We start from the raw sequence: 14,483 nt of genomic DNA, 5'->3' as shown, positions 1-14,483 counted from the left end.
CCACAGCTGTCTGTGTTGAGTATATTTAAGTGGGCGATTAATTTGAAATATTTCCCCTCCTCTTGCTCTTCTCCAGCAGATGGTGTAACATATCTAACGTGCTCTCTTACCACGATTCTCTGCAGACTCAGTAGTTGACTGGGTTGAAGAAACCAGAGATGTGGATAATGTCGGTGACATTGCTGTTGATACTGCTGGTGATACTGAAAAAAAAGACAATTTAATTTGGCAAGAGAATAACCCTTAGAGGTCCTCTCTTTTCTCTTGGGTTTGTTAATACATTCACCGAGAGCACAAATGCATTTTTTTGATTGGTCTCCCGTGTTTCTGAAACACAAAAATAGGAAACTAAATAATGAATAAATGATAATGAATGAGACTGAATCCATTCAGCTGCTGTTGTGACAGGTCAATATATCTGCTGTGAACAAAAGGTCTATTGTGTAAGAGCCTTTTAAAGGAATAGTCTCAGTGTGAGAAATGCTCTCATTTGCTTTCTGACAGAGAGTTCTCTTCACAGCCAGTATGGATCATATTTACAGTGAACAGTAACACTTTCATTGTACATTCAAGACAAAATTTCAGCTTATCCTTAAAGATTGTAAAACATGCATAAACACTAAATCTGTGTTGATGAAACTGAACACTTGATAAGGGTTTTGGTTGTTGCTGATAAAGTTCTGCTGTCAAATCACTGCAGGATGCTGCTCTGAGACGTGCAGGAAATGAAAATGAGCACAAACAGCAACAACATCAGGTGATCTTAGTCAGCGTCAGGATATCACAGCTGACTGCCATTTGAAAAAAAAAGTTAAATGATCAAGAACAAGAAAGGAAAAACCAGTTCAGCTGTTTTACGGTTGTTACACACTGTGACAGTCCCAAAAACTGGTACAGATAGTTAGAGACAGTACAGTTAGAAAAGAGCCATCAGCATATGATAGTAAACAACTGTGTGGTAACATGACCAGATCAGACAGATCTGGTCACCAAGCAGGTTTAATACTGAATGGGTTAGAGAAAATCCATGGTATGATTTTCTTTTCTCCAAAAGGTCAATATTTCCAAAGTCAGTAAATAATTGTTTTAATTAATCATGATCTCAAAACTATTGGTCAATAAGTGATTACGATTTTTGCGATAATCGAGCAGGTCTAATAGGATGCTCTCACCAGGATTGCTAAGTAAAACAAAAATAAGAATATTATCTCAGTTGTGTCTTTTTAACTGAAACCAAAAAGTTATTTTTAATGTTTCGGCTGACAGTGACTGAAATTGTATATGACATGCAATAACATTAAAGGCAATCAACTCAAAATATGTCTTATCTGTTTGATGGCAGGAACAGCACAGGTGTTAATAATAACATTAACAATGGCTCTGTTATATTCAAGTCTAACAGTAAGTCATGACAGTGAGTCAGCATGAACAATATCAGGACCCTGAAACTGCAGCAGCTAAATGGAATTCAGCTCATTTTATTATTTACACCTGTATTTTTCCTAATGTGATGTAAAAATGTCTTCTGTGAAAAAGGTCTGATGCTACCAAATGTTTTGCTCTTTACCAAAGGGAAACTAACAAACTAACTAACTCTGGTTCATTATAAAACTTAAACTGTAACTTAGGGACTCTTTATTCACGCCAACTCAGATTCTGTCACTGCTTCTTTTGCCATGGTGAATCATAGTATTGCTGATCCATTGATGATGGCTTTATTTATTATAACAATAACATTAACAATGGCTCTGTTATATTCAAATCTAACAGTAAGTCATGACAGTGAGGCAGCATGAACAATATCAGGGCCCTGAAACTGCAGCAGCTAAATGGAATTCAGCCATCATTAAATTTATTGTTCACACCTGTGTTTCTCCTTCTGTGATGTAAAAATGTCTTCTGTGAAAAGGTCTATTGCTTCCAAGTGTTTTGCACTTTACCACAGAGAAACTAACTGTGGTTCATTATAAAACTGTAACTTATTTATCTTTATTCACGCCAACTCAGATTCTGTCACTGCTTCTTCTGCTTTACCCGTCGCCAGGGTGAATCGTAGTATTGGCGATCCATTGATGATGGCTTTATTTATGTCTTGCATGCACTTGGAGGTTAATATAGTCAGAGCTGATACAACTGATAGTCAACTACATCCACACAATAAAACAACATCACTCACCGACAGTCATCACCAGTTTGTGGAAGAATTTCTTGCTGAATGTTTTGTTAGTGCTTTCTGCTCCACACCAGTATGTCCCAGTGTCGTCTGTTGTTACGTCTCTCACTGTTATGGTGATATTTCTCTTATCTTGTTCCTCCTTCATAGAAAACCTCCCAATGGTCTTGTTGCGCTGTGTGCTTAATAGAGGTTGACATATAGATGGATCTTCTCCCTTACAGATGAATTTGTTTATCAGAGTATATTTGGATATTCACACCAGTATGTAAGATTCTGTCCAACAGCTGGAAACGTGGTGAAGTTAGTAATAGAAGCTGTAGAGACACAGACAGACATCGTTGTGTATCAGTGACTGTATTTAACAACATTTTTCAGAGACACTTTAATTATCTGTGTGAGAAAATCAAAGCTCAAAGTGTCAGATGTTTGCTGCTCACAGTTAACCTTCAGCTGTATCTTTCTGAGAGAAGCTCTGTAACTTCCTTCATGTGTTTCCACTCCACACCAGTAGACACCAGCATCACTTGAGGACACGTTACTGATGGACACGCTGAAGCTACTGTTGGTTTCTGTGAGAGTGAATGTCCCGTTTGACTTCAGAGAGGATTTTGTTGATGAAATATCCTCACAGATTGAACCGTTCTGTTTGCAGAAGAACTTGTATTTGTTTCCTGTGTAATCACATGTGATGGTGGTTTTAGCTGTTCTGTACGCAGTTTGATTAAATTGTCCCTGGCAGCCGTCTGTCTCTGCAAATAAACAAGAAAGGTAAAATGTGAAACTGTGATAATGTGCTAACACATGATGTAAATGCAAATCACCACACTCATACAGTAAAGTGTGAATCATGTTAAATCTACTTTTATTGGAATTTGGTCTCTGTTGCAGATTGATCTCCATTTTGTTTATCTAAGTAGATGATGACTTGAAATAGAAATTGACTCTAGTGAATGTGAAATTAGAGTCAAAATAGTCTGGAAATTTATAACCAACATCTGTAACATTCATTTCAATAAAAAGTGAGTGCCTCTTACCAACGTCCAAGTCCAGTTCCACTGTGTCACATGAGTCAGGTAGTTGGTTAAATTTACAGGTGTAATTCCCAAAGTTCTCATGTTCAGTTTTATTAATGGCCACCCTGAGATGTTTTTTTTTTGGATCATGGTACAGGAAAACTCTGCCGTTGTTTTCCCACACATTCTTTAGAGCACTTCGTATGGTTTCTTTGGGATTAACTAAATCAATACTTTCATATGTTACATTTGGTTTTGGATATTTGCAGGTGAATTGAATCCATCCTACTGGGCATCCCTTCACTTTAGACAAGACCTCATGACCTGTAGATCAAAGACAAAAGTTCACAACATGACACTTGACAGACTGTCATCTGAATTAGCTCTCTATCAATGCAACATTGCAACTTTACTTTGAGCTCAATATTTACCACTTGGAAGCAGTATACAAACATTTAATACATTCTTTTAACACACTATAATGTAGTTATAGGCTGCTATGAGGACAGTATCTGTCAGCAATTATAATATCTTATTTAAAGATATATTTTATATAATTGCAACTGTGGCCATTGGTGGTTGTTGGTTGTCTGACTCAGAGTAAAAAAGTCCAGCCCAGAACCTCATATAGCTTCAGCTGAATTTCTAAATGTATTCTCACATCCTTTAGGAAATGATCTCTTTGCAGCTAGTATTAGTCACAATAACAGTGAACAGTAAGACTTTCAGTGCACATACAGGAATCTGATGATTGATTTGTAAGAATTGATAAAATGTGCATCTATCCTTAAAAAATTAAGTATCTACATCTGTGTAAATAAAATTGATCACTTGTTAAGGGTTTTAGTGTTGCTGATAGAGTTCTGTTGTCACATCACTGCAGTATGCTGCTCTGAAAATGGAAGTGCAGGAAATGAAAACAAGAGCACAAATAGCAACAAGATATCTTTCTGCAGACTGAGTCAGCCAGTGACAGGATATCCCAGTTGACTGCCTTTGTAACAGCATTTCAAAATCTACTACATACTTAAATATGGATGAAATAGGATGCTGTTTAATCAAGATCAATACATGAAACAGATAAAACTATCTCAGTTTTTGAGGGGCCTTTTCAACTGCAACCCTAAAGTCATTATTATTGTTTCAGCTTACAGTGACTGAAATATGTCTTATCTGTTTGATGGCAGGAAAAGCACAAGTGTTCATAATAACATTAACAATGGCTCTGTTATATTCAAGTCTAACAGTAAGTCATGACAGTGAGTCAGCATGAACAATATCAGGACCCTGAAACTGCAGCAGCTAAATGGAATTCAGCCCTCATGTATTTTATTGTTTACACCTGTGTTTCTCCTTCTGTGATGTAAAAATGTCTTTTGTGAAAAGGTCAATTGTTGCCAAGTGTTTTGCACTTTACCACAGAGAAAATAACTGATTCTCTCACTACTTCTTTTGCTTTACCCGTCGCCATGGTGAATCATTGGATTGCAGATCAATTGATGATGGCTTTAGTTATTCATCATGCATGTAATATGAGGTTAACATACTCAGAGCTGATACAACTGATGGTCAGTTAGGGTTAAACCAGCTTTCTGGAACAGGACCCTGAAACTCTACAGACCAATATTTATTAAAATAACTTTATAAGATGAAATAAGAGTCCAGCAGTAATCAATAATTACTATAGCTTCATTTTCATGCTTGTCATCCAACTATTACCCTCCTACAATCTGAACCAGGATCAGATTACATCCACACAATAAAATAACATCACTCACCTACAGTCATCACCAGCTTTTCGAAGAATTTGTTGCTGTGTGTTTTGTCAGTGGTTTCTGCTCCACACCAGTATGTCCCAGTGTCGTCTGTTGTTACGTTTCTCACTGTTATGGTGATCTTTCTCTTGTTTTTGTTCTCCTTCATAGAAAACCTCCCAATGGTCTTGTTGCGCTGTGTGCTTAATAGAGGTTTACATATAGATGGATCTTCTCCCTTACAGATGAATTTGTTTATAAAAGAATCATTTGGATATCGACACCAGTATGTGAGATTCTGTCCAACAGCTGGAAACGTGGTGAAGTTAGTAATAGAAGCTGTAGAGACACAGACAGAAAGACATCGTTGTGTATCAGTGACTGTATTTAACAACATATTTCAGAGACACTTTAATTATCTGTGTGAGAAAATCAAAGCTAAAAGAGTCAGATGTGTGCTGCTCACAGTTAACCTTCAGCTCACAGATTAAACCGTTCTGTTTGCAGAATAACTTGGTTTTAGCTGTTCTGTACGCAGTTTGTATAAATTGATTCTGACAGCCGTCTGTCTCAGAAAGGTAAAACCGGAATTAAAATACAGTAATGCTGTGCTAACACGTGGTCACCACACTCATAAGGTGTGAATGATATTGATAATATTCTAAACACTCAAATACGCTTTACAGGGCGAAAGATAAAAGTACTGGTTAAAAAAGAAAAGGAGGGAGAGAGGGGAAGGACAGAACTGGAGAATGCAGTCTTGAATAGGTGGGTTTTGAGGGTCTGTTTGAAAGATAGCATGGAGATAGGGGATGGTGAGGAACCCAGAGTCAGAGGAAGTATGTCATTGGGTGATTTTAAGTAGGGCAGTTTGAGTGAGTATCGACAACTGGCTCATGGATTGTGGACAGAGAAAGAATGATGGAGATGGGCCTGCAGTTGTTCAGGGTGTCGGGGTCGAGTCCAATGGACAATGAGGAGTTGCTTACATTGGTGATGAGTGGGGAGAGTGTTACATCTGCTTTTTTTGGAATCTGATCTTCATGGCAAATTGATTTCTCTACTGGATGTGGAAGCAAAATAATTTAGAGTAGTGGCACCACACTTTACATGTACAGTATGAAAGCTGAATTAAATCAGTTATGCCTCGATACATAAAAAGCAAAGAGAGAATATGTTTCTGAAATTTCATTTAATTCATTAGATGTGCATTGGGTTGTAAAAGTCGATTGTCAAATTTACAGGTGTACTTCCCAAAGTCCTCATGTTCTGTTTATTTTTAGGGTCTATGTCAGCAATTATTACTTTTTTGAAGACATATAGTGAAGACAATAGTTTACAAATGTGTTTTAATAAACTGTCATTCATCATTTGTTTATTTACCAGCCTCCACTGATGGGCACCCACAGGAGGGGCTATACAAACACATTGATAATATTATTGCTGAAAGTGGCGTCTACAGTCATCAACTCCTGAACCCCCTAAAATATCATGTCTGAAAAGCTTTTTCTTCCACCATTACTGTACTGTTCCTCACAATCCTGCTCTAACATTTGTACATAAAACTATAAATATCCTTTCAGACTTAAAATATTTCTCTTATAGCCTGAACAGAACTGAATTTTGAGGCTGAGACCAATTTCAGTGTTTACAAAAACTGGATGTCGATTATTTTTCATCATGTAAAATACTTTAAAAAAAATATTAGTTTTTTTGTGACCAAGCTTTACTGAGTGAGACATCTTAACTGTGAAGTCAGTGCTCTACAAGCAGGGCTGTAACAAGTGTAATCTCTAAGATCAGTAGTCCAATAGCAGCAAACGTTTTACCTGTCGTCTGTGAGAGGAAGAGAAGAAGAAAGATCTTCATTTTGTTGGATGCTGAGATCCTCCTTGTTGGTTGGTCTCCTGTATCTGCACAGCTCTATTTCCTGAACTTACATCTTATGATACCTAAAAACTACTCCTCAATTTTCTATCCTGCCCCTTTCATCTTTCTTCTTTAAGTTTTAGCCACATCTCCTCCCACCTTATACATCACTTCATTACACAGTAAATAGGAAATGACTGTAATGAGAGAGAGAGAAAACTTGTACTGTCCCCTGACACAGTGCAACAGTTATAACTTATGCAAACTACAAACTGTGAATGCGTACATCCTCATCATTATTCATGATCTGGTTTTAATCAAGTAAATTACGTACTTCATAGATCATAAATTGTGTATCTGCACAGGTGACTGAGGGAACAAACTAAAGACATTTTATTAGAATTTTTTTCTCCTAAAACCTGTGGATGTTAAACCTTTGGGCAGCAGTAGCTCAGTCTGTGGGGTCTTATCTTGGGAACCGGATGGTGGTTCCGGTTCACGTCCAGCACGGATCAGTCAAAAGGAGTTCAGACTGGCAGCTGGAGAGGTGCCACTTCACCTCCTGGTCACTGCTGAAGGTTCACCTGAGCAAAGCCTGAACCCCTAACTGCTCAGGGAGCCTGACTGCGTGGCAGCCCCCTCACTCTGACATGTAGAGGTCCTGTTTGTGCGTTTGTATTTTGGACCTGTGTGTGACCCTGTTGGAGGGCAGTGGAAGCAACCTATGAACATAACATATTATCACCTTCAAGATGAACTTGTTCGCAAAGCAGAGTGGTCATTCATCTGTCCAGTATTCTCTCTGTTAGCTTTGTTTTGGGGCTAGAACCTCTCCTGAGAGAAGATTTGACTCTTTAGCTGCTAAATGCTCGACTGTGTTCACCAGTTAGTCTCTAACTGTGTCTGTCTCCTGTTTGCTGCTGAGCAGATAGTGAACAATGGCCTTTTAGTTTTTCATTGTCAGATAGTGTTCAGCATTTAAATGGTAGGAGATACAGCTCTTTTTAAACAGAAGCTGTAATAATAAGCTGTAAAGCTTCACATGGAAATGTTGGAACAACAGTAGTGATGGCTGTGGATGAGGTCTATGTTGACACGTCTCTTACTATTATTATTTTTTATCTCCCTCTGGCTATGAGACATTCTCACCCTTAACCAGAAAAGCTATTTAAAACCAACAGGTTGCAAACCACAGGCTCACTTAAGTCTCACCATAGAACAAAACCACATGAAACTGCTGCTGATGGCTGATAAAATTATATTATTATATTTATAAACAGGTTATCATGTTTAATCAGGTTTATTTGGCTGAATTAGATTAAAACGTGTGGCAGTATCTGCCTTGCCTTGTTTTATTGAGTTTTTGTTGGCAGAAAAAAAAAAACACCTTCAGAGTACTCTGGCAAAAAGATAAACCTGGCACAGCTTTTGCCAGACTGCAAAGGAAGTCTTTGGGTAAGAAGCTGAGTTGGCAAATGAAACACAAGCAAGCAGACGTTCCTTTGTAACTGGATCGCTGTATTTCTGCTTTTTATCTCACAATCAGTGCAACCAAAGATTAAACTGTTGATGCTGTGATCATTTTCCAGATCTTTTGTCAGATCCTGTGATCCTTTAACCTGATGGACTGTCAAACTGGGCTGGATCGTTGATGTCTCACCGTCATTTTAAACAGCACACCCCCACCATCACAGCCCCTGCATTGTTTTAACACTGTTATAGTCACTCCTTGTTCAATAATAATTAGTCATTCAACAAAACTGAATTAGAAAAGCATCACGGTCAGACTGAACATCCTCAGTCAGGTTATGATCTCAGGCTTTAGTGTCATTCTATTTTAGGTCACTTACAAAAAGCTCCACCCCTCATATTTTTCTACAACACATCATTGCAGACATCAGTTAACCACAGGAAACTGTGCTTTTTTGGTGATTTAAATTCAAAATGAATGTATCTAGATATTCAGCACATTAAAGTTAATTTGCTATTTGTAAAATTCTATGTGATTGTTGCATCTTTCAAGTTATTTTGATGATATCTGTAGTCTTGGTAAAAGGCATGTAGTGTTGTCTCCCACAGTGTGTCACGGTGGGATCTCAAATGGGGGTCCGTCGTCTAATGTGAGTCAGTTTTGGGGGTCCTTGACATGAAAAAGTTTGAGAACCAGTGCTTCACAAAACTCAAGGAGATCATTCCATCTCACAATTTCTAGCAGCTGCAACATTTAAAGTGAGAAAGTTCACAACAATAAACAATCAACATGACTGAAATGCTCAACTTCAGAACACGGTAATTTCACCACTGTATTTCTAAATATATTGACATTATTACATTATAACTGACATATTAAATTCACTTTCACACAGTGAGCTTGAGGATGGCAGCGCTAGGGAGTTAGAGAAAGGGAAAAGAGCAATACCAATACAGAGGGCGAATCAGAGACTGAGGAGCAAACTGGGACACAATGTCAGTCTTAATTTTACCACTAGATGACACTAAAGTAAAAAAATTAAATAAAATCCTGCATACAGTGAAATTAATAAGATTAAATGAGGAGGCTGTTACACTGGTGTTGTAAATAATAAGCAACATTTTAATGATTGTTTTCTTGTACATAAAACTATGAAATATATAATATAATAACTCAAACCTTGGTGACTCAAACAATGTGGATGATGAAGTGAATCGTGTGTCTCTGGATTGATAGGATTTAAGTTGACAGCGTCCAACATCTGAATATCTTGGTGAAGTTCCTGAAGTCTGAGCTGGATTCATTGTAAACAACCACATCAGCAATGAATGACCTGAAATTTTGACCATACATGTAGTAAAAGTCATAAATTGACAGGGCTGATCTTTGCTCGGTGCTGCTGTGGCTTGTTGACTGTTGTGTAGAGAGGATCCTCTGAAGAGCTGGACGGCTGGCTGACTGTACAGTAGGCTGGATTTTGCTTCACAGTAGAATATTCGTAGGCAGCAGAGCTGGGTTTGAGGATCACTGTCTCACCACCAACTCTGTCAGAGCTGTTTGGAAGTTGATGCTGGAGTAATGCTGCGAGGCAGAGGGGTTTGTGGGAAAGTTGGCAGTGGCATAAATCGAGTTCATCTTATTTCCTGAGTTTGGCGTCTGCTGTATCTCCTCATAGACATGATCCTACCAGAATGAAAAATACAGTCTGAAAAAATCATATAAAATCCATATAATAACAACTGATTCTGAGTAACTGATATTAAATAAATACTATTTTAAAGAACAATAGCTTTTAATAATATTGTTTAAATAATTAAAGTTTTAAAACATTCCCATATACATTATATCATATATCAACATATTTCCCATTGTAGTCTGCAGTGGTTTTTTGATAATTATCTCGTGGTAACAGTATAATACTTTATAGGGAGAGTTTATCCTCCTTGGTTTCTGTTCAGAGGCAACAGGGAAGAAACAGCGAAGAAATGTGTGTGCCAGTTGGTTATCAGAGGTGGTAGTGCTCCTGCATCTAAATTCGACCACTGTAGGTAAAATATTCATAACAAACACAACAGGATCTCCACACGAAGCAAAAAGGGAGATTCTGTCACTGAAACAGTGAAAACGCTGCATCCTTGTTGGTCAATATTAATTTATATTGTTTTTTCTATGAAATGAGAGTCCCAGAAGTTCTTTCTTATTCTTTTAACACTCATACTTGAGTAATCCAGCTATTGCACAATTATTCCAGCAATATCTATTCAACCTATACAGTACCACAACACACACAAACATTCATATATACCAACAAGTCCTCAAACCTAAACGACAACATAGGTTGTTTTTACCAATATCCAAACACAAAGGAGGCAAACCCTACCTACACAGCTGTTGGGTTTACCATTCAACATACATACAATCACTGACTGTGAAGGTTAGGATGAGGTTTGGGATCTACGGGGTTCTGTCAACGCCTTTAAGACTAGGGCTGCGTCCAAACTGCGTCTTTTTTGCTTAGGAAGGTTCCTAACTGAGTCAAGTGACCTGGAAGTATTTTGATTATTGTTGTTTTTTAGTAGGCTATGGGTAAAATCGATTTAGATCACAGATCTGCGGGCAGAGCATATACTAGGCTATTCGCTCAGCACCCCTTCTGCACAGTCGCTCTCTCTCTCTCTCTCTCTCACCTTACGCTGTCATTCTGTGGGAAACACCCTGTCCATTATTTGGTAACTGTTACCCTATCTGCCTTTTTGCTATGTACCATCCACCGTGATGTCCGCCTTTAGATGGCGGACGCATCTTTCTTTGACCTCATGACGTTTTCCATCGAGGTCAAAGAAAGGTGGTTAGGAAAGAAGATTATTCTTGACTTTTCGAACGCAGCCTAATATGGTTAGCTAACTAGCTAACCCTGAAGCTACGAAGCTAAATTAGTTAATTCTAATTAACTTTATTAAAAAAAACAAATTAATCTTGTTTCACATTGGAACTCAGGTGAAAGGCGGCTAAATTGCTTTTCTCCAACAAACCCACCACCACAGGAGTGCAACTTTAAGGCTATATATAATAAGGGACCGTCTGGTCTGGCCGATTATCGGCGGCAATATTCAGCAGTTTTCCAATAATCTGCATCAGTCATTTCAAAAACAGATTGTCGATATAATCAATTAATTAAAAAATGTGCTCCTTTGGCTCTGATGCAGCCGCTTCTTTCAGTCTGTACTCACCACTCTGTGTGGTGGAGCAATGTCCCGCCCACAGTACTAGCTGATTGGTTACAAGTCACGAGTAATAACCTATCAACACTGACTATTGTGCGGAAGTAGCCAATAGAACAAGCGAGCCACCACACTGTGGCCCCTCCTCTCCCATGTCAGCAGAGCTCTGCAAATACACACACGTGGAGCAAAGTCAGCGGAGATCATTGTAGGTTACACAAGTTGACCATAATGACGCCCGTTACTGTAAGTAAGTGCAGCAAAAACAGCAATACTAGTAAAATGCTGATTCTGCATCAGCACAAAAAGCAGGAACGTGCACTAAGCAATATTTAATCTGCTCTGTTTCATCCACCGCAGCTGTGATTTGGTTTTACATAAGCACATGTAGGTAGCTAGCTAGGCTAATAGCTAGTTATAAACTAGCTAAATCTCTATGGTTGTAGCCTGTTTAGCTGAGATGATACGTATCTTAAAATTTACTAGCTCCTTGCAAACTCAGCCGCTTGTTGAGAGGCAAGCGCTGGGCGCTGAGTGTTTTTTTCCCGGTCACCAAGAGTGAAAAAATGTTCAGCTTGCAGCTTAACGCAGCGCTGGTCAATGGTCTTACCCAGCCATTCTATCACAGTGCTGGGGGGGGCTCTTTAACCTCGGGGTGGTGATGGGGCAGTGGATAAGATGCATGCCTTTCATGTGAGAGACCTGGGTTCAAATCCGCTGTGAAACACCAATGTGTCCCTGAGCAAGACTCTTAACCCCTAGTTGCTCCAGAGGCGTGCGACCTCTGACATATAGAGCAATTGTAAGTCGCTTTGGATAAAAGCGTCAGCTAAATTAATAAATGTAAATGTCTTCATGCAGAACCTCATGCCTACTCTACACTTTGTGGTGACATTTTTACATTTAGTAAAATTAACTTGCCTACTTGCAGCACATCACACACATATTATAATATAAATAGCAGGTGGTAAAGGAACAGTTTATGATAATTTTTCAATTAATAGTCCATCTCTGGGATGGATCTCTAATTCATTTAATTTACTATTTTAAAGATTAAACATGACAATTAACTTTAATCTTGTTATTTTCAACAAAGTTTTGTGTTGGAGTTTGTGTTATTCAAAATTTTGACACCAAGATTAAAAATTTTACAGCAAATGCATAACGGTTCCACATATAAGTCATCGGTCGGCCCAAAAAAATAAATACCAGTCGATCCATAATGCGTTTGCATTGTACTGCCACTAGAGGTCGCTTACATCAATACACGTAAACATGAGTCGTAATTTTGTGTGGCTTAAACACGGTTATTTTTTTTCTGTAGAGGACAGTTGTATTTATACACTGACCTTTTTGTGCTGTGCTGCTGCTCCATTTCTTGTGTTCTTTAAAGGTGAAAATCCTGGAAGAAGCAAAAGTAAGATAACAATAGCTGAGTAAAAAAGTAGAAGGACATAAATGGATTAATTTCACCAATTTTTATCAAATTGAGACACTACCTCTTTAAGCCTTTAACTTTAAGCCTTAAAGCGACATTATTATTCCCATAACGCACTGAAACATGGCTGGTAGCAACTTAAAACATATTCCTGAGGACCGCTATCCATTTATCTCAGATTCATAGTCCTCGGGTCCATGCGACTGTTTTTTTATTATTATTATTAATATTATTGCTATGTCTTATAGATATATATGTGTTTATCCTTAACCTTTCCTCTCCTATACTCCTTATGTTATTCCTACTGTGATGTAAATTTCCACAACAGTACAGACACCAAATCTCGCAAAAAACAAATTTTATATAATGTTACTTTAACCATCGGATCTTGCCTTTGTTTACACCTGGTATTTTTTTCTTGTTTTCTTGTTATCCTCATTGAGATTGGATCTCTCCTAAACTGCGCATGAGTAATTTCAGGTGGAGGCTAATTCGCACCAGACTCATGCTGGTGAGTTGGGGAAAATGTAAAGTTTATACTTTGTGAAATTCTGTTTTACAACAAATTTATAATTATTTGTTTCCTCTTGTAAGTCTGGCAAATAAGTGAAGTTTTTCCTTTCTTTGTATAAAAACATTGTGTCCATTAACTTAAAGACTGAAAAAGAAGTCATGTATAGTCACTACAAACGATATAGAGTGTCTTCTTTGGCCTTGTTAGTCCTCACCTCCACACAGGGTGGAGCTGTTGTTAATGTGGTTTTCTGTTTACAAAATGTGAGTGTTTCTTCTGCAAACTGGTAATAACTCTTACATGCGTAGATTAGGATCAAAATCAGCACAAACAGCAGCAGCAGCACAGCTACACAGACGATCACAGTGATGACGACGTCAGGGCCACCTGCAAAATAAACCACAATTATTTTTTTAACATGGGTCATTATCATCCACAGCTGTCTGTGTTGAGAAAATGTAAGTGGACGTTTATAGAAATTTCATTTTAACCCCCCCCCGCTCTTCTCTAGCAGAAGATTTAAGAAGTCAAACGTGCTCTCTTACCAGGACTCTCTGCAGATGCAGTAGTTGACTGGGTTGAAAAAAACAGAGATGTGGATACTGCTGGTGATACTGCTGGTGATACTGAAAAAGAAAACAATTAAATTTGTGAAGAGAACAGACAGAATAACCCTTAGAGGTCAGAATGTTAATTATCCTTAAAAAGTATAAAACATGCATAGTGAAACACTAAATCTGTTTATGAATTGATCACTTGGGTTTTAGTTGTTGCTGATGAAGTTCTGCTGTCACATCACTGCAGAACGCAGCTCTGAAGAAGTGCAGGAACTTAAAACAAGCATTAAGCAGCATCAGGATTTCACAGCCATTTGAAAAAAAAGTCAAATGTTTTTTAACAAAGCAAATTATAAGGCTTAATGAGTTTCAGCTTAATTGCTTCTTCACATACACTATAAAGGTTCTGATTTCTTCTGCAATTTTCAATTATGATTTTGGTTTCCACAAGTTATGAAAACAAAATAATC

General features: G+C 38.0%; 1 protein-coding gene and 1 long non-coding RNA gene across 2 annotated transcripts; both read right to left on the bottom strand.

Annotated features, from left to right (window-relative positions):
* Positions 1–2,410: 2,410 nt before the first annotated feature.
* On the bottom strand, positions 2,411–5,247 carry LOC119882530 (polymeric immunoglobulin receptor-like). The gene is made up of 4 exons (XM_038692568.1): positions 4,968–5,247; positions 3,211–3,513; positions 2,614–2,925; positions 2,411–2,490 (listed from the first exon to the last, which is right to left on the bottom strand). The coding sequence occupies exons 1-4, from the start codon at positions 5,110–5,112 to the stop codon at positions 2,411–2,413; spliced, it is 840 nt and encodes a 279-aa protein (XP_038548496.1). The 5' UTR covers positions 5,113–5,247.
* A 4,137-nt stretch (positions 5,248–9,384) lies between these two features.
* LOC119883435 lies at positions 9,385–14,117 on the bottom strand. Its single transcript, XR_005440645.1, has 4 exons — positions 14,002–14,117; positions 13,757–13,843; positions 12,854–12,906; positions 9,385–9,966 (listed from the first exon to the last, which is right to left on the bottom strand). It is a non-coding gene; the product is annotated as an uncharacterized LOC119883435 (long non-coding RNA).
* Between the last annotated feature and the right edge of the window lie 366 nt (positions 14,118–14,483).

The sequence above is a fragment of the Micropterus salmoides genome, unplaced genomic scaffold, assembly GCF_014851395.1.
Source record: "Micropterus salmoides isolate LMB-PRFRI ecotype aquatic unplaced genomic scaffold, ASM1485139v1 Ms_hic_scaffold_3, whole genome shotgun sequence".
In the NCBI taxonomy this organism is placed as follows: Eukaryota; Metazoa; Chordata; class Actinopteri; order Centrarchiformes; family Centrarchidae; genus Micropterus; species Micropterus salmoides.
This window is presented reverse-complemented; position numbering and strand designations above follow the sequence as displayed.

What these genes read in the sequence shown, in the direction of transcription:
- LOC119882530 (XM_038692568.1), bottom strand. Translation starts at nt 5,112, where the DNA reads ATGAAGGAGAACAAAAACAAGAGAAAGATCACCATAACAGTGAGAAAC. An exon ending in AAAGCTGGTGATGACTGTAG is followed by an intron (nt 3,514 to 4,967) that starts GTGAGTGATGTT and finishes TTTGATCTACAG; the next exon opens with GTCATGAGGTCTTGTCTAAA. An exon ending in GATACAGCTGAAGGTTAACT is followed by an intron (nt 2,491 to 2,613) that starts GTGAGCAGCAAA and finishes GTGTCTCTACAG; the next exon opens with CTTCTATTACTAACTTCACC.